Genomic DNA, 18,134 nt, shown 5'->3' on the forward strand with positions numbered 1-18,134 from the left:
ACTATTCAGTTCCAAAAATTTCATTGCAGTACATTGTAGTATAAATAGCATAATATCCTTCCGTGCTGTTAACTCCGAGTAAATGCAGACACATATTCTTGGTTACATGACATTCCTTCCCTCTATTTTCTGGTCTCTAAATGACAGCATAATGCCTCCCTGATCCTGTTTCGCTGACCACAGGAGGCAGCTTGCAAAATGCCCTCTTTGGCTTACATGTGTCCAGAGGACCTCTTCACCTCCCGTTGCCCACAGTCCTTCAGCATCTTTCTCTTACACTCACAAATGGGTGAAAACCATCAGACACTTTGCGTGATAGACTCATGGTGCTAACAAATATCCTCTTTTACACAGGCATCGCAACCAACTTCAGCTATTTCAGAGCAAATTCACAGCAGCCTGCAAAAACATAGTTCAGAATTAAACCAGTGTTTTCTCCTCTCCAACCAACAGGTAAAAACTTTTAGAAAGCAGAGATGTATAAGGCAAGGTGTCTCCTCTGTAATGATATGGAGCACTGAACTGACATGTCAAAATCCGCTAAGAAATAACCATTCTCACTGATGATGTCTTTGCATAAAGGGTATGAAAGAAACCTAGATTTACATAAATAACCTGTTCATCAAAGAAGAAACCTATGACTTGAGGGCCTGTTAATTAATTTTGTGTGGTCATCTAATTTTTATATTATTAGCAATCAAAGGATTATGTGTCACCTGCTAAAGGTATTTGATAAAGCCCGTTTGCCTGTCAGTGAGGACTTTTTCTAAACTGTTCAAAATGCAGTACCACTAATAAACTCCTGTGCATTGCAGTGTCTTATTAAGAGATACAACAGCAACCTTCTCACAAAATCACAAACGCTCATACAAACAACAACAGCCTCCACAGTTGACCAGTCATCGCAGAACTGCCTTGCTGTGGCTATTAGCAGGCCAGAGTGGCAACTGGAGAAGAGCTCTGTGCGTGTGCCTACTGCTGATGCAGGCACAAGTGGAGCTTTCAGCTCTCCTGAGGAATAGTCACTCTCATCGGTGACCCCAGGATAGCACCTGTACCTTGTGTGCCCACCACTGCACCCACAGTGGTGCTGCACCGAGCAGAGCTGCTGCAGATAAATGCTCTGCTGAGGGTTCACCTTGCTCAGGTTCATGATAACCAATACCCAGAGAAGCAGCAGGGACACCAATATCCAAGCCCCCCCAGCCCCTGTACTTTGTGGTGGCCAATCCACAGCCAGAGAAACCACTGGGTACAGAACCCAGTGGCACATCATCACACTGGGGGCTGTCTTCCCAGAACACCATGTCAAGCAAGGTCATAGCAAAGTCAACACAGTGGGCAACAAAGGAGGATGTTACAAGCCAGCATTGTGGCTTGGGTATGTTTAAACTCTACATACTTTAATGAGGTTTGAGCAAACAAAGTAACACAACACAATATCTATGTGTAAACTCATAGTTATCATAGAAAACAATGCGATGTTAGTTCTACAGAGGGGAGCTCTGCCTCAGGCACTTCCAGAGCGGACTATAAGCCAGCCCAGAGCTATCCTGCAAGCCACCCTCCCATTAGAAAGAACTTTGTGAATGCACAGGCAATACACATTAGGATGTAGCCCATGGAAAATGTTTCAGGAGCCCTCTTGGCTGAGATCCAGCCTCGGGACAGCTGAGCGTCTGCGGGAGCGCCAGGCTCCTCACTGGAAGCATTGTCTTTGGGCTGACGGCATCCCAGCTGTGCAAAAGCACACCGAGGAGCCTCGGCAGAACAGCCACATTACTTACTTGGTGCAAAATATTGGCGTAACATATGATGTTTTGGAGTAACTATCTGAGTTATCACTAAAACTCTATACACGTGATGATATTCCTCCACTGCCTGAGGCTCACAGAGCCATCTATTTATCAGATACAAATGCGAGGGACTGGATCACACTCCAGAAATTTTTCATGTTGTCCTAGTACAGGCTGCCTTAAGAAAAAGAGAAATTGAAAAGGAAATTCCTGAATAAAAGCAAAAAGTTCATACCATATATATCCAGAAACATTTGAGGAAGACGTGCTGATAAAAAAGAGATTATAGCCACACAGAAGACTTTTGCCAATTTGTTCTGACAATCACTTTTGGCACATCTCATCTGATGGTGTTCAGTACTCCTCAAGGACTAAAAAGAACTGTTGCAGATACAATTAAAATAAATGGAATCTGTGTTATGAATCTATTGAGGTTTGGAATTTAAGTGCCAGAACACTACTAGCATTTTATCACAAGCTTATAGACTTCCTAGTGGTCTTTCTGTCTCTTGGATTTGAAGATTGCACCCCTTGAAAAGATCACAGGAACTCAAGAAAGAGGCAGGGAAACTGTTATGGTTTGGGCCAGGTTGGCCAATGAGAAGATAACAGATATTCTACCCCCTCTTGCTCCAAGGAGTGGCAGAAGAGAGGTAAAAAGAGATATGAGTTTAGGAAAAAACCTAAACTATAATTAAATATTAATAATAAAAGAGAAATGAAATAGATACAATATATGCCAAACTGTCTCGAGGTCCCAGGGAGACATCACTGGGGAAGTTCCAGACTGGGGTCGGTGATGGGTGGGAACTGGATTCCGGAATTCACTGATGGTGGTCAAAGGCAGATGAACTGACAGGTCCTCCTTGGGCATCAGCCATTGCAGAAAGAGAGCCCTCAAAAAGGAGCCACTGAAGAGGAGCCAACCCAAACCCTCTGCTCCCTCAGGTTTCGTACTGACCGTGGCAGCCGGGAGGGAGCACCCCATTGGTCAGTTCGGGTCACCTGACCTGTTCCCGCCTCCCCTCAGGTGCGACCCTTTCATGAGGCAAACAATGGACGCCGCGGGCCCCGGTTGCCACGGCAACGAGCGTCAGCACGAGCTGCTCGCTGAGCAGAAATTCAGCCGCTCTCCCCCCCTCCAAACTGGGCCAGAAACCTTTATAAATATATAGTGAGGGAAATGGAAAGTGCCGATAGACTGCAAGCACGACAAGCATGGGCACGGGCAAAGGTGATATAATTACCGTATGGTCAGAATTATAGTTGGGTTTTTTTTTTAGTAGTCGGCCTCCAAACTGCAGAGGGTGACACTCCTGCCTCGCTGAAACCAGCGGGATGTGTGCCTTCGAGACAGCTGGGATATTACCCCACCCTAGTAATTAGCTGTGAGCTGAAGCCAAAGAGCCTGGTCTCCCCTGAGCTCCAACGGATGGGAAATCCCATCTCAAACACCGGAGCCCATGCTCAATTCTGTTCCGGACAGGGGCAGGGGCCGCCCTCCAGAGAAACACCTCCATGGTGAGGTTGGTCCCACCGGCAACTTCGAGGGAAGAGAAAACCACAAGAAGCAAGAACTCTGCTTTTCCTGTTGCTCTTGCTGCCGCAGCTCACTGTGTCCAAGTCAGCACGCCGCTCCGGTTCCTCCCCATCCAAACGCCTTGTCCCCCTTCTTCTCGAAGGAAAGCATTTTGAGGCACAAAAAGCTATTGCCAAAAATGCGCCTGTTAATGTCCCAAACTAATCGGGGGGATTTTTACTAACAAAAAGGAAAAGATGATTTATGACCATATTTAGAAGACAACTGGGTTTGTGATCATTTTTATGGTACATGGGAGTTCCCCGTGAGGAATTTTCCCATATCTAAGTCCCCATTTAATAGAAGAGATTCCTCTGTTAATGATTCTATAACACAGAAGAATTTGGGGTTTAAAGATCACATTTATAATATAATATACATGACTTTATTTGCAAGTGTAATAGCTAGCTGTACATAAAGAAAGGGCTGTATCACCTCATCAGCAGTATACAATAAATTATTGATAATTTAAAAGTATGTGCTCAGTGGCTGCAAATTCCTTTCTAGAGGGAATCTGGAAGGACCTTAGTTTCTGGAGGAAATCCCCAAGTGCAATAATTTAGTCAGCTGTTTTCCACTGTCCACTCTCTATTCCATCATGAATCTGTACTCTCATGTCCACATTCACTGTACATTGATCTCAGTGGACTTCAAACTCAAATGAAGAGCTGGGAGTAGTGGAATGAGACTCTTCTACAGGGGACTTAGAAAAATAAATTGCAATCACTCCCTACAACTTCTCGCTCTCTACAACCCCCTGAAAGGAGGGTTCAGCAAGGGGGGGTTGGTCTCTTCTCACAAGTAAGAGGCGATAGGACAAGAGGAAATGGCCTCAAGTTGCACCAGGGGAGGTTCAGATTGGATATTAGGAAAATTTTTTACACTGAAAGGGATATTAAGCATTGGAATGGGCTGTCCAGGGAAGTGCTTGAGTCACCATCCCTGGAGGCACTTAAAAGACAGGTAGACGTAGTGCTTAGAGATATGGTTTACTGATGGTTTTGCCAGTGTTAGGTTAATGGTTGAACTCGATGATCTGAAAGGTCCCTTCCAACCCAGGCAATTCTATGATTCTAATCAGAAATTAATAATGGGTTTGCAGGCTTGTCACAGACAGGCGCCTTCCCCTATTTCCTTCTCCTGCATCTCCCTTGAGCCGACATGAGCAGCTTAGAGAATCTCTGCCTCAAAGTAGGCCAATGTTTGGAAGAAGAAGCCAGAGCTGGCCTGCGGCACAGCTGACATGGCACAAGAGGGCTGCCCCGCGCAGAGTGGTCCATCTTTGTAAGCAACTAACTGCAAGGAGCTGTTTGAAAGTTGGGATGCATCCTGGATGCAATCCTGACTAAGTATGGAGAAACACCAACACCCAGGGAGAAGACAACTTGCAGAAGACTCTTTGTCTGATTTGCTGAAGGAAGCTAGGAAACCGTGTTGTAGCCAGGCCCCGACAGCAACATCATGAAAACATTTAGCAATAATATGTTTCCATTATATTGGCAATATGTTTTAAGACAGCTGTCCACACACTGCTGCCCACCAGTGCATGAGAGTATCAATACCCTTTCCCACACACACAAGACTGAAGGCAGCAACTTTCACCTAAATGTCAACCCTTTAGATTTTCAGCAGTTGTATGCTTCTGTTTAGTCTTTCTCTGGTTTTTATTAAAATCACAGTGGTACAAGTGCCCCGTGACATTTTTTTTCTGTGCTATACAGCTTGATAAAGTATCTTGCAAGCAGTAAAGTACAAGTGAGATTTTAATGGCAGCACAAAGCCGTATCCTGGATACAGTATGGTCCATTTACCTGTATCCAGAAGAAATGTCACACTGCAATGCGCGCGTGTGTTACCATGAGATAACACATGCCTTCTGGGAATTAGGGAATACTTTGCCTTGCTTGTGCCTTCAGCAGACCAGCGGGAATTATCTTATGGTAATAAGTAACCCAAAATGTCTAATTCCTGCAATAAAATGGCAAGGAAAAGATAAACAATTACTTCATTGTTATGAAAGATCACGTTCCTTCCCGCTGACAAAAATATTAGTAATTGAAGATGCCTTGAGAATGTAGCTGAACTATCTACATGCCTGCACGCAGAATATCTATGGGTGTGCAGTTCATTAGGCACACAGGTATAAATATAAAGTGATAAGTACCATTTTCAGATGTGCATAAACATTTGAAAAAAATATGCCTGTGGCTAATAAACTATGTACATATATTTAACTTTATAACTATTTAACATGATGTTTCCCTTTAACTGGAATTTGGAATTGCTTTGAACATGTGGCACTATTGCAACTTTTAAAATGCTCTAAATGTTAAATCTGCAAATTGAAAACAGAGTTTCTACTACAAGGATTTATTGACAGGTTCATGACTCAGTTTTGGAAACATTTAGCAATATTTAATTTTGAAAATAACTAAATAAGCATATTTGAAGGATTGTATCAATTGAATTGTTTCTATAAATGACAATTATTTTTTTTTACAGACTTTCAGAAAGAAGCATCTTTATTGCACAGAAGAATACCTTTTGTCCCAACAATTTCTTGTTTTATAGGTACCAGGTATTGAACCTTTTCTTGATTAGAGCAACCTGCAGGATTCCGACACATCGTAAAGCACTTCCCTCCATACTTAACTTTTGAGCTTACTGTGGACTTACGTGCTTGAAATGTGGCACAGACAGGCAGGCACAGGGCTGTCTCATTATTTTTGTCATCTCTGGACAATATTCTACCACTCTCAGCCTTGGGTTCTTTGGGAATTTGCCAGAAGCCAAAAAAAAAAAAGAAGAAGAAAAGAAAAAAGTAAGGGAGGATGTTAATATTTGACTTTAGGTTTAGGGAGGTTTTATGTTAATTATTGATTTGTGCCCTTTAATGTATATGGCGTGTCCCTTGAGATTGATGAGATATCTATAGAATACTAACGATCTTTCTCTGGACTAACGTTAAGCAAAATATTAACAACAAAAATTACATTCCTTTAGTCTTATTATTGGGAATAGATCAAAGAACAAATTTACAGCTCCATAAACATGGGCCTCGAGACACATTCCTCATACCAAGGTGCAGGAATCGGCCCCATTCATCCATTTACAGGATCCAGCCTTCGGTGCTCATCACTATTTGATAAATGACTAACACAAATATATTGCAGCCCATGGCTCGCTCATGAACTATGCATTAGGACTTCTGCTTAGAACATCAGCTGCCTCCAATTTGGCCTGATTTGTCAGATGGCACCGTTTCTGATCCCTGTCTGAATGACTCTCCAAACCACAGGAAGGTTTCAAGATGGTTAAGTCATGCGGTTTATGAACTGGACGAACACTTACACAAATATTTGCAAAACTTTTCTCGCTACCTAGATATGCTCGCAAGTGAAATTCTGTTGATCAGCGTTGTCAGAGGAAGCAAAACCACATTCTTACTGAACTCAAGACCCAAAAGTATGGGAAAAAGGAGAGAGAAGCCTGGATTAACATGTAGAAAACAGGGCTCCACAAAAAGGAAGTCTTGGTAGCTGGGGTAAGAGCCTGCATGTGAGAAGATTCATTTTTTGGGTCTCTTTCTACCATAGACTCTCTGGATGGCCTCACTTATTCTTTCCATGCTTCAGTTCCCATTAGTATAAAGGGCATAAGATTTCCCAAGAATCCCAAAATAGATGGGTAAAAGTGAATTTTGTAGTTGCACTGAGCAGGTCTGAAGGGAGGACTGGTGAGATCAGTGAAATGCAGATGGAGATAAGAAGAGTAAGAGTTGACTTGCTTTGCCTCTCCAAAAAGCTGCAGCTCTTTCCTTCCTCCTGAAGAGCAGCAGCCCCAGCCTCCTCTTTTGTATCGTCTCCTGTGCTGCTGTGGACAGAGGGAAAGACGACTGGGATTGTGGCCTAGTCCTGCTGCAGGGAGACCAAGAGTAAAGGTGAAGAGAAGAATGGGATGGGATGGCATGGCATGACAACCCATCCCTGGCAGCGTGCCCCCCCCTGCAGAGATACCTGCTGCTGTGGGCCTGCTCTAACGCTTCCCAATTGCATGGGATATGAGGACAATTATGAAAAAGATGCTCAGGTGCCATGGCAAAAGAGGCTGTGTAAGTACCAGAGACAGGATTATATCCCTTTTCGTCTTGTTAAGGAATCCTCACGTTCACTGAAGGCATTGTTTTCAATCTATATTTAGGGGCCCAATCAGTACATTTCTCTGGCCATTCATTAGTGGTTTTCTTATTGTCGGTCACAGCAAACAACTCCACAGGGCGCACGTGATTGTTAAATATTAGTCAATTTTGCTGGACCATCTTCCCTAAACTGAACAATCATTTTCTTGGCTTTGTCCCTTGGTATTCCATTCTCATCCTGCTATTTACTGTGCCCATTTATTGCACCGTTTGGATTTTGGATTGCTCTTCCATTTGTTCTCCACATCTTGGCATGCCACATACTGGTAATAATAATAGCCAAGATCCAGATTCTGAGACTGTCAACAGAAGAATAAATTTGAAGCTTCTGGGCTGGCCTCAGCAGAGTTCTGGAGGGCTTGCAAGGACCATGCTCTTGACACTGAAATTGTATATATGCATGGCTTTTAGCACAGATCTTCTTGTAACATCATGGCTTCTGTTTGTATGAAGCCTTAAATACACTAGGCTCCCAATCTCTCTCAGAGTATTAAAACAAATGAGTGTTAAAAAGAATAAGTAGCACTTGTAATTAGTAACACAATTAGAATGAGAGTGGAAACTATCACCATGCACTATTCGATGCTATTACGATGCATTAATGTTTGCTTTGGCCCATGAGATGAGTCACACGGAGAACTGTCTGCATTACGATGATGGGGACCAGATTGTCTGCTGGTATATACTGGGATAGCCCCAGCGAGGGCAACAACAAGGATCTGTCTTACCGCCCTGGGGATTATGGCCTTGGGAGCTCCCACCGTGAGCCTTGCTGGGAGTCGGAGCCAGACTCCAGCGTGTTTTCTCTAGGAGGGAAATAAAATGAATAGTTAACTAGGAATGAAAATTAGGGAAAGAAAAAATACTCGTGCAAATGTGTGGTTCCCTTTCAGTGATTCAAGTTTACTGTACATGCTACATCAAAACAAATCCCTGCAATTACATTTTTCTTGGGGGAAGGGAGGTTTTCTTTTCTGAACTCCTACACCCTGGTTAAAAGCTTAAAACAGGCTGAGTTGTGCAAGGCTGAGGCTGATGAGGCAGGAAAGCGTGCTCTGACACTCCCATCCATGTGAAAACAGAATGGACCAGCTGAGGTCCGTCCTTGCCAGAGCCTGGTCATCCTCCCACTTGCTCCTGACAGCAGCCCTGACACAGGAGCAGGAGCGTCCATCCCGTCCTCACTCGGCAGCCACTGCTGTGGGAATCAGTGGGAAGGTGCCAGCTCAGCGGCTCTTTATGCGCCATGATTTGAACTTCTGCGGGTCCTGTTTCTAGTCAGAACTCAGTAAAAACTGACCAGGAGGCTGTAAGATTTGATGTGGTAGATTTTCAATGTACTTCTGTTGGGCAAATATTGGCCGAAAGTTAGGCTTGAGACACAAATCTAACCCGAAAAATTTGTATATGTAGTTCAGTTTTGCAACTGAAATAAACTTTGGCATTCTCAAAGAGGGACTTGCAAACCGTACTGGAACATGTTTTGGTACTCCAGTGAGATCTTCTGTCCCATACTTCACTGCAACCATATCAGATCTCTGTAAAGAAAAAAAAAAAAGGTATTACTATCTTAAGTAAACCATTGGCTTACTAAACTTATTTTCAGATATTTTAGTCAGCTTTTTTAGTGCTCCTAAAAGGTGCTGGACTTCACAGTATTTTAGCTATATGTCCTTGATCATTTTACATCACTATCACCAACGCTGCTTAGCTGAGGTTTGAATAGTTTATCCCAGAATAAATACTGGCATTTTCTTCCACCCCTGTAAGCGCTGGCATCATCACAGAGAATTTTCTCTGGCTCTAAACAAAGTTGACGTGTTACAGAGGGGAACAACCTTTCCTCCAGCAGCAGAAGCAAACCAGGTGTCAGATGGGAATGACTGGCCGTGGTTAACCCCTGACAGATTTTAAGGGTGACCTAGATATCAGCAGGAGCAGATCACCTAACAACGTGAAATACAAACATAATCCATAACCTTTATTAAATATAGTGTTGCATTTCATCCCACTGCAGATACGTCACTATCGTGCTGTGGGAAAAGATGAAAATAGCATGCCTGATATTATGCATTTATATAATGCATAATAACACTAAGCATACGCATAGCACTGTTCCTTCTCAAAACACTTAAAATCATTTAAACCTCAAAAAAGCTGTGAGATAGATCAGTATGTTGCTTCTATTTTTTTTTTTTTTTATAATTATTCCACTAAAACCTATGTGTAAGTGCATCACATCAAGGAGCAATAGATCTATGGCCAAATTCTGATCAAATTACTTTGGTGAAACTATGAATTATCTTTGAAGCCAATGGAAAACTTCCAGCGATATAACCAAAATCAGAATCTGGATCCTATTCCTACATGCCGTAAAGCTGAGCTGTTATTGGATAGCTTGGTACAGCTAAAAATAAACCCCCTGGTTTATTTTTAGCTCATTCTGGAAATGGGGTTGACATTGTTTCTTACTGCTCTGGCTAACTTATAGAGTAAAATCTCATGATGTGCTTCTGCTCCTGTTTGCCATGTTTGTCCCACTGTCTCCAGGCTCCCTCCCACCAAAGGCTGGGAAGGGAAGATACTTTACTCCTGAAAGCCCTGGAGAAGGCGGGACGGGCTTCAGCTCGGTCTCCAGGTCGCTGTGGGACGTGGTCGGTACAACTCACAGCAGTGAGCGTTGTTTGCCATTCTGTTCCGCATACAAATTCTGGGAGGGATAAAATTTACTTTCTCTTGTGGGAGTAATGTGTTCATTTAAACAGGCCATTGTGGTTTAACTGCTAAAAAGTCCAGGAATGCCTGTGTCAGTTCTTCCCTTCCAACATTTTATTCTATCCTGTCATTTTGTCAATTATCTTTAAGGCTATTCTGCCAGTTCAGTGCAGTCAGCAGAAAACAAAACAGGGAGACTGCTTTTTTCTGCCTTTTTTTTTTTTTGGGGGGGGGGGGGGGGGGAGGGGGGGGGTGGGGAGAGGAAGAAGCAGAGATGAAAAAAAAAAAAAAGCCCCCAACATCCCAAGCCGTTTAAAGTGCCTAAAGTGGTAGAATGACTCAGTAAAAAAATGAAACCCAGTCCACTCAACAAGGTATCTTAACCAAATAAGATATTATAAAAATTTGAAATAAAAGTTGTCCTAAATAAGTAAAAAAACATTCACTCACACAGACACACACACACGCTCACATCTTGCAGTCAGGAGTTTAGCTCAAATCTCTTTTTCCCTGGTCACCTTAAAATGGGGGAGAGGAAAGGCCGCTGGAACTGCCCTCACTCACTGGGGGTTACGGGGCGCCTTTGTGACAGTTAGAGACTTGCTGTTACAGAACCATTTATTGGATTAGCTCATGTCAAACCCTGAAATTATTCCTAGGTCACAGGCTGTTTTGGTTTGGGTGGGAACCTGTGCTGCTGCAGGACAGCTCTGCACCTCTTCGCATTGACAAGCTCTCGTTGCGCTACTGTGGAACGCATCTTCAGAATTAGATCCTGCCAGGGACGGCAGCCCCATTTAGCAGAGAGGTTCTGTTTCCACAGAAACCAGACCACTGAAGGCTGCAGAGGGCAGATGCAGAGTGAGAACATCTGTGACCACTTAGGTTAATTGCCTTTCCCAACTCTTCTCCCAGCTCTGGTCTCTGGTGGCCCTCTGAATATCAATGGCAGATCACCAGGCATCTTGTTGCAGGCTTTCTGCCATCCTGCCCCATCTCCTGAGGTTATCTAAAGCTGGTTTTAAATCTGTGCCCAGAGGGTCCCAAAGGGCTACTTACAGAGAGTCTGCTGTCTCCTTTGTCCCCAGCTCCCTCTCTCTTCCTGGGCCTCATTTAGGCCTCTGCTCCTCAGATCTACAGCTGAGCAACATTTAGGGAATCTTCCTAGCTTCCCAGGTCTAATGCAGCGGTGCATGATGTCTTATGCGATAGCTCAGGTACAGCTGTGATAGGAAACATGTAAGCACCTGCTTTAAATAGTTATTTTACTCTTTAACATGCTTTCATAACAAATAAATATTTTCAGATAAAAGGGATACAAAGACACTGCGTTACATTACAGATATTTCCAACATGGTACTCTATGCTTTCATTGTTACTACGCTCTGATACAGTTTTTTCTAAGAATTTAATATTTCCAAAAAAAAAGAATATCAGAAAAGATATTGTCCGTGCTGGTGCATGAAAATGATTCAAGCCTTACCTCCTCTGCCAAAATACTTAATCTAAACTCAAGCTACAAACAGAAAGAAAAGGAGATTTTTAAAAAGCAAGTTTGAAACCACTCTTGAAAGCCACAACAGTCAAAAAAAGACTGCAGCAAACGAAAACAGGGGCTGAAATTCAGGCAGTTGCCATTGCCCCAGGTTTCGTTGTGGTTCTACCTCAGTGCTACAGTGGCTTGGTAGTTTCCTTTCTGAAACTCTTCAGATGTGGGAAGAAGTTGGCTGTGGCTACAGGGACTGGGGGCGTCAAAAGAGAGGTGAGATATCAAAGCTGAAGGAAACAATCGAAACTAGTTATTTTTAGCAATGATTATTAAGCGCCGATACAGAGATCTTTAGCAATGTAGGACCAATTTATGACATCTCTCTGTTTTTTCAGGCCATCGGAGGCGTACCCGGGACAGAGAAAATGTCCACACCAGCTCCTTCAGACCATGGGCTACCCGCACATTTTAGAGGTAGCCTTCCTTCTGGGGAACAGATTTGCTGATACTGTTTTAGAGGCCCTGGGGATGTGCAACAAAGCTCTGTAACTACAAAGTTGTACTATGACTTTATTCTACTCCTCCTGGACATCCAGGCTGATCAGTGACAAATGCTGCTTTTATTTACTGTTTTCATGTGAAGTTCTTACATGGACATTCTTATGGCAGTTCCTCATAATGGCATCAAAACTATAAAAATCTTCAGTACTCAGAAAATGTGAAGACACAAACCTACCTGCATTTAGGGACAAATTTCAATACAACTGACCTTGGGACAAATTCTGGCCCATTAAATGTATTTAAACCTCTCTTTGCATGTAGCTGATATAAGTATTCTCAAGAGGTATGTGTTCCTATTAAAATGAAAGAAAAAAAAAACACACCAAAAATCAACCAACAAACAAACGCTTACTGGCTTGGAGGCTTAAAGTATTTAGGGCAAGTTATACATTATTTAACTTTTCACCAAGACTGTACTTCCTAATGATTCTTATGGCAAAATCAGAATATTGACTGTAACTAATAATATACTTACAAAGTCCACATATATTCAGACTACATAGAATTTTGTCTTGTGTTTCTCATGAAAGTAAATAACCCATAGAGCCCCGTACCTGTAGTTTGTAATGACCTCAGGAGTCCTTAATGCTATTGTAGCCTTATTACATGCACCTGGAGGCCTATTACTCTTACATTTTTGCCAGGTCTTCATTTTGTTTTCCACACTATAGTAGATGTCCTGGTGCAATGAAAGGCAATAAAGACCAAGATTTTGCTTTATTTTATTCACATCTTAGCGGTCGCTTGTTCCTGAGTCATTTCTGAACCTCCCACCCTTTCGCTGTTGAGAATTAAATTTGAAAATTGCGGGAAAAGGTTTCATCCAAATTAGTGTCTGAAATCGCTGCTACAGCGGTGGGTGGGATTCAGGTGAAGGTGGCGGGACACTCACCTTTCCAGCACTGGAGTTCAAGCCAGTCACTAAATGAACCGCAGACCTCCTGAGGTGGGTGCAGAGGGAGCGCCGGAGCTGGGAAGCCGGGCTGGAGGAACAGGGGTTTCGGGGCGGCTCCCATCCAGCACATCCCTGCAAAGAAAGAGCAAAGCGAGCCCCAGCACCAGCCGGCTGGAGGAGGAGGCATGTGGGATTGGCTTCTACAAGGCACGAAGCAGCGAGCCCGATGTGCTGTGTGCTGGGAAGCTGCAGCTGACTCACGGCTGGAGCTCCCCTTGGGAGGGACGGGTGCCGACAAAGCTGACTGACACCTCAGCTTCCTCACGAAACAAAGTTGTCTAGTCATAAATAAACATGTCATTTCTGGCAAAAATGCAGAGAATGAGTGCATTTCAGAATAATACTGGTGTAAGAGCTTAAGTCTCACATGCTGCATCCTCTCTCTCTGCCTGAACAACCAGCTGGGAACAAAACAACGGGGTGCTTGCCCAGGCTCGAGCTGGGGCCTGGGCAGGTTTCTTGGAGCTCGGAGTACAAGATCACAACCATTACCTAGAGCTTTCTATTGACACGAGTCCTTTTCACTTCTGATGTGAGGAGCCAAGGCTTCCTCCAGCCCCTCAAAATGTGGATCCCAAGCAAAATGCTGCAGCTGGCTCCTGCCTTCCCAAAACGACAGCCTTCCCCCCGCTGCCTGCTGTTTGCCCCCTCTCCAGCTGCCGTCCAAGCCCAGCTGGTGCTCTGTGACTCACGCCGGGCACCAAGCAGGACCAACGCCGCTTGAGGCAGCAATAACCTCCTGCATATGCTAGTGCAGGTCTCAGACAGTTTAGAGCATACTCGTTCTAGGCCGTTTTTGTGCTCAGCCCATTGCCCACCTTCTGTTTTGTCTCTCTGGAGAGCACCCGGGGGTCAGCAGGACCGTCTCTGTGGTCACCTTCACCTCCACGCAGCTCCTCAGTCATTGTCCCTGCATTTTCTCACTCAGGGGAGACGAGAGGCCTGTAGGAATAACAGAACAAAATTAAACTGAGCTATTAAATGAATGAGTGACCTTATTTACGTGAAAAGAAGATGATAACAGTAGCAACCATGGCCAAAAGAACTGCAAAACAGATCTTCAGATAACAAGAATTATTAAAATTTTACACTTTTAATTTCTGATGAACCAGCATTTTCCTATGAATTACTGACCAAAACATATTCCAATTCTAAGGCAGGAAGTATTTCTAAGCTTTCCCTTAGTCAGTGGTGCCATTAAGCACATTTAGAAGACATTTGAGTTTACGCTCCTTTCTTCTCTGACCACAAGCACACACACAAACCCATACCACGACAGGCTGACATCAGTGGGACCAAGTAATGGTTGCAGAGCCAGGCCCCACGCAGAGCCCTAGACACAGCCTTGTTCTTATTTGGGATAAAAGTGAATGCATTTTGATGAGCTAAGCAACCAAACTGGGTTAATATCCAGTTTGTCAACAAACTTGTTTTGGCATGTTGGCTAGACCATGGCTGCTTACCCTGAGTAAACCCAATCTTGGGTTATTTTGTTCCAGGAAAAATGAAGGATCCTGAAATTTCCCTTGCAGTCAGCAGCGCCAGCTGTGTGAGGAGAGAGCTAGGAGCTCAGAGAGGCCCTTGCAAGGATTTGGGAAGCGTTGGGCTGAGGACTAGCTGGGAACGTCTGTCATTCCAGACAGACAAATCACGCACGCTCAGAGCAACGTGATGCTGAGCGTGCAAAGAGCGAGCCCAGGCCCTGCTCGTACAACAAGGGGATGTTCTCTGCCTGCACCAGCTGCAGAGGAAGAGCTGTTTGCACAAACATCTGGAAAACTCCCCTGTCAGCTGACCAGTGCTGAGGAGCCGAGGAGGGCAGCCTGAGGAGCCCAGGAGCTGAGGGCACTTCTTGAATCACACCTGAACTAACATAGCCAGAACTAAATATACTCTAGTTAGTGTGTTTATCTATAAATATAGACACATATATATATATATTATCTATGAGTAATAAATAACAATCCATTCCCTGTCACAAGCACATAAAGGCTTTCTGGAGATAGACATACAACCCATCAGGTGCCTTCCAAAGTATTTTTCATAAGGAAGGTCTTTCAGGATCAGGACCATGTTTACAGCCTTTATGAAGATGTTTACAGCCTCAACTACAAAAATGTCCAAATATTGCAATGGAAATTCAGACACATCATTTTTATTTTGTTTTTGGTGCAGAGGAGTGGTTTTTTTTTCTTATTTTTACATTTTATTTTTAGAATTTGGTGAAGGGTTTGGCTGGTTGTATAGCAAAAGCTGCTGTCATGTAAACACTAGTAACTTCTCAAAGACAAAAATGTGTGTATGGTTCTAATTTTACGTACATGAGGTCATCGGTTGAGTGTTGGAGGACCCAGTGCCGGTCGGACACGAGCGGATGGATGGGTCGCACAGCGGCTTCTTGATCGGGTTTTAGCTTCAGGCGGGTACCGGAGGCCGGATGGCTGCGCAGGGAGCGGGAGAGAAGGGCTGGATTTACAGATGCTGACACAGGGATTTTACCAGCCTTCAGAAAGTCCGCGCCTTGTGGGCTCGGGCCCGCAGGAGGCGAGCGGGGCTGCCGTGACCCACTCGTCCTGGTCACGGGCGAGTCCCGGTGGCAAGCAGCTCGCCAGGCTGCAGCAGTCCTCCTCCCTTACGCAGGGGGGGCTGGGGGGTCCCCGGGCCACTGACTCCCCGAACCCCGTTGGCCTCCTCCCGGGGCTCCCTCCGCATCTCGGGGGATGAAGGCTGCGCCCGGCCGCACTAGTGGGCCCTGACCCTTCACGAAGCAGCACACCTGTCCCGGCCCGCTTCACCCCGGGCCCGCCCCGGTCGGGCCTGGCGCCACCCGTGACGGCCGCCGCGGCGGGGAGGGACCGCGGCGCCGACGCAGGCCGCCCGCCCGCGTTTGCCGCGCCCGCCCGTACCGCCCGGCGCTTCCTGCGGCGCGGGGCGGCGGAGGCCGGGCGGAGGCGGGGAGGAGGAGGGGAGAGACGGGGAAGGGAGCGGCGGGGCAGCGGCGGGAGGAGGAGTCGGTGCCGCTGCCGCCGGATGCTGCGAGGAGGCGCCGCGGCTCCCCTGCGCTGCCGGCCGCTCACCTGAGCAGGGAGGAGGAGGAGGAGGAGGAGCCGGCGGCCGAGCTGCACGGAGCCCGGCGGCGGCGAGGCGGGCGGAGGTTCAGCCGGGCGGGCTCGGCCATGGCGCCGGGCGCCTAGCGGGGCCGGCAGCGCGGCAGGAGGCCCGCGTCCCGCCGTGTGCGCCCGGCTGGCGGCGGGAGGGCAGAGCCGGCGGCCTCCGCCGCGGCCTAGGAGAGCGGGCGGCCTTCCCTTCAGCGCGCCGGGCGCGGCGGCGCCGCCGCGGCCCACAAGATGTCCACTCGGACGCCGCTGCCCACCGTCAACGAGCGGGACACGGAGAATGTGAGTGCCGCGCCGGGCCTCTGCCCCCGCCCGCCGCCCTCGCCCCGGCACCTGGCGGTGGCCTGGCCTGTCCCGCCGCCCGGGCCAGGTGCCCGAGGGGGGGGCGGGCGGGCCGCGGCCGTCCCCTGGCCCGCCGGGCCGGCACCCCCGCCTCAGGCTCTTCCATGCGGCGTTGCCGGGGCGGGTCCGGCGCGATGGGCTCCACGTCGCCCCAGCCCGGCGGCGGCCCCGGGCCTCCCCGCGGGGTCGGCGGCCGGACAGCCCCTTCCACGCGTTGTTGGGCCGGGCCGGGCTGGGCTGCCCTTATATGTACTTGGCTGGAGCCGGCGGCTGTGGGCGCACACGGGCGGTTGGCTTCGGTCCCCCGCCGTGGGGAGGCCTGCGGCCCCCCGCGGGCTGCGGGCCGGGCTGCCCTGCCTTCAGGCGTCCCCCACGGTGGGCACCCCCCTGCCTGGGTCGGGGCACCCACTCGTGGGCCTTCGATCTGCCAGGCGCTGGGCCCTGTCTCGCCTGCCGGGATTCAGCCGTACTTGCTCTTTGTTTGGTTTGCACCTCGGAGATGGTCCCCGGCCTTGCTGTTGCTGTATTCCTTCCGCTGTTCTGCTTTGTGCTGCGTCTGGGAGAGGCTGTCGTCGTGTCCTTGGTACCTCCCCAGTTGATTGTTTGTTTCTTCCTTTGTGCTCTCTTTAAACATCTTTGCGCTCTTCCTCTGCTCCGCCCGGACTTGATGGAGTAGAAGCGCGGTGTTATTCTCTGTTGCGGTGGTCTTCCTGCAGAAAAAAACCAGTCTTGGTTCGGATAGATGGTGGACCTGAGATATCTTAAAATGCTGGCCCGTGTCTGGTCCTGTCCATTGGTGGTGATTATTTAAATAGGCAGTACCATGGGAGGTGTGAAATTTGCATCTTAGGAGAGGGGACCAATGTTAGAAGAGATATGTTTGGAATGTGCGCTAGATATCGTTACTTGCCTTTGGGAAGGTGGCAGAACATGCAGAAAAAGGAGTCATAGGAAATTTAACGCGTGCAATCATTGCAGCCAACTTTTAGTTGGGTGGAAAGCGATCAGTAAGACACAAAGGAAGATGGCCTGGTGGTTTGAAATCGGTTGAAGAAGATGCTGTTTTGTATTGGTTCAATCCATAGAGGTTCTGGCCAACACTAGGAGCTCATAACGTTTGTTACTGTACAAGCCAAAGCAGCAGTGCCTGCTGAATAGGTTACTGAATTATATGAAATGAAAAGTGCATATGAGAAGAGGGTTTGGAAGACAAAGGTAACAGAAATGAGATAATAAAGAAGTGAAACCCGAGCTTGATGTCTTATTATAATGAGCTTATAATGAGTTATCAGTCGCTCAGTGGAAGTCGAATTGACATAGCTGGTTCCTAGTTAAAGCTTAAGGCAAGTAGATGCATTTGGCCCGTCCTTACTCTCCATAGAC

General features: G+C 46.6%; 1 protein-coding gene across 1 annotated transcript in view; it reads left to right on the top strand.

Annotated features, from left to right (window-relative positions):
* Positions 1-16,640: 16,640 nt before the first annotated feature.
* The window catches only part of MARK1 (microtubule affinity regulating kinase 1), a 59,280-nt gene continuing 57,786 nt past the window's right edge, over positions 16,641-18,134 (top strand). The window contains exon 1 of the mRNA XM_074144414.1: positions 16,641-16,691. Within this exon, the coding sequence (XP_074000515.1) occupies positions 16,641-16,691 (51 nt within the window). The remainder of the gene's footprint in view (positions 16,692-18,134) is intronic.

Source organism: Numenius arquata, chromosome 2 (assembly GCF_964106895.1).
Source record: "Numenius arquata chromosome 2, bNumArq3.hap1.1, whole genome shotgun sequence".
Classification (NCBI taxonomy): domain Eukaryota; kingdom Metazoa; phylum Chordata; class Aves; order Charadriiformes; family Scolopacidae; genus Numenius; species Numenius arquata.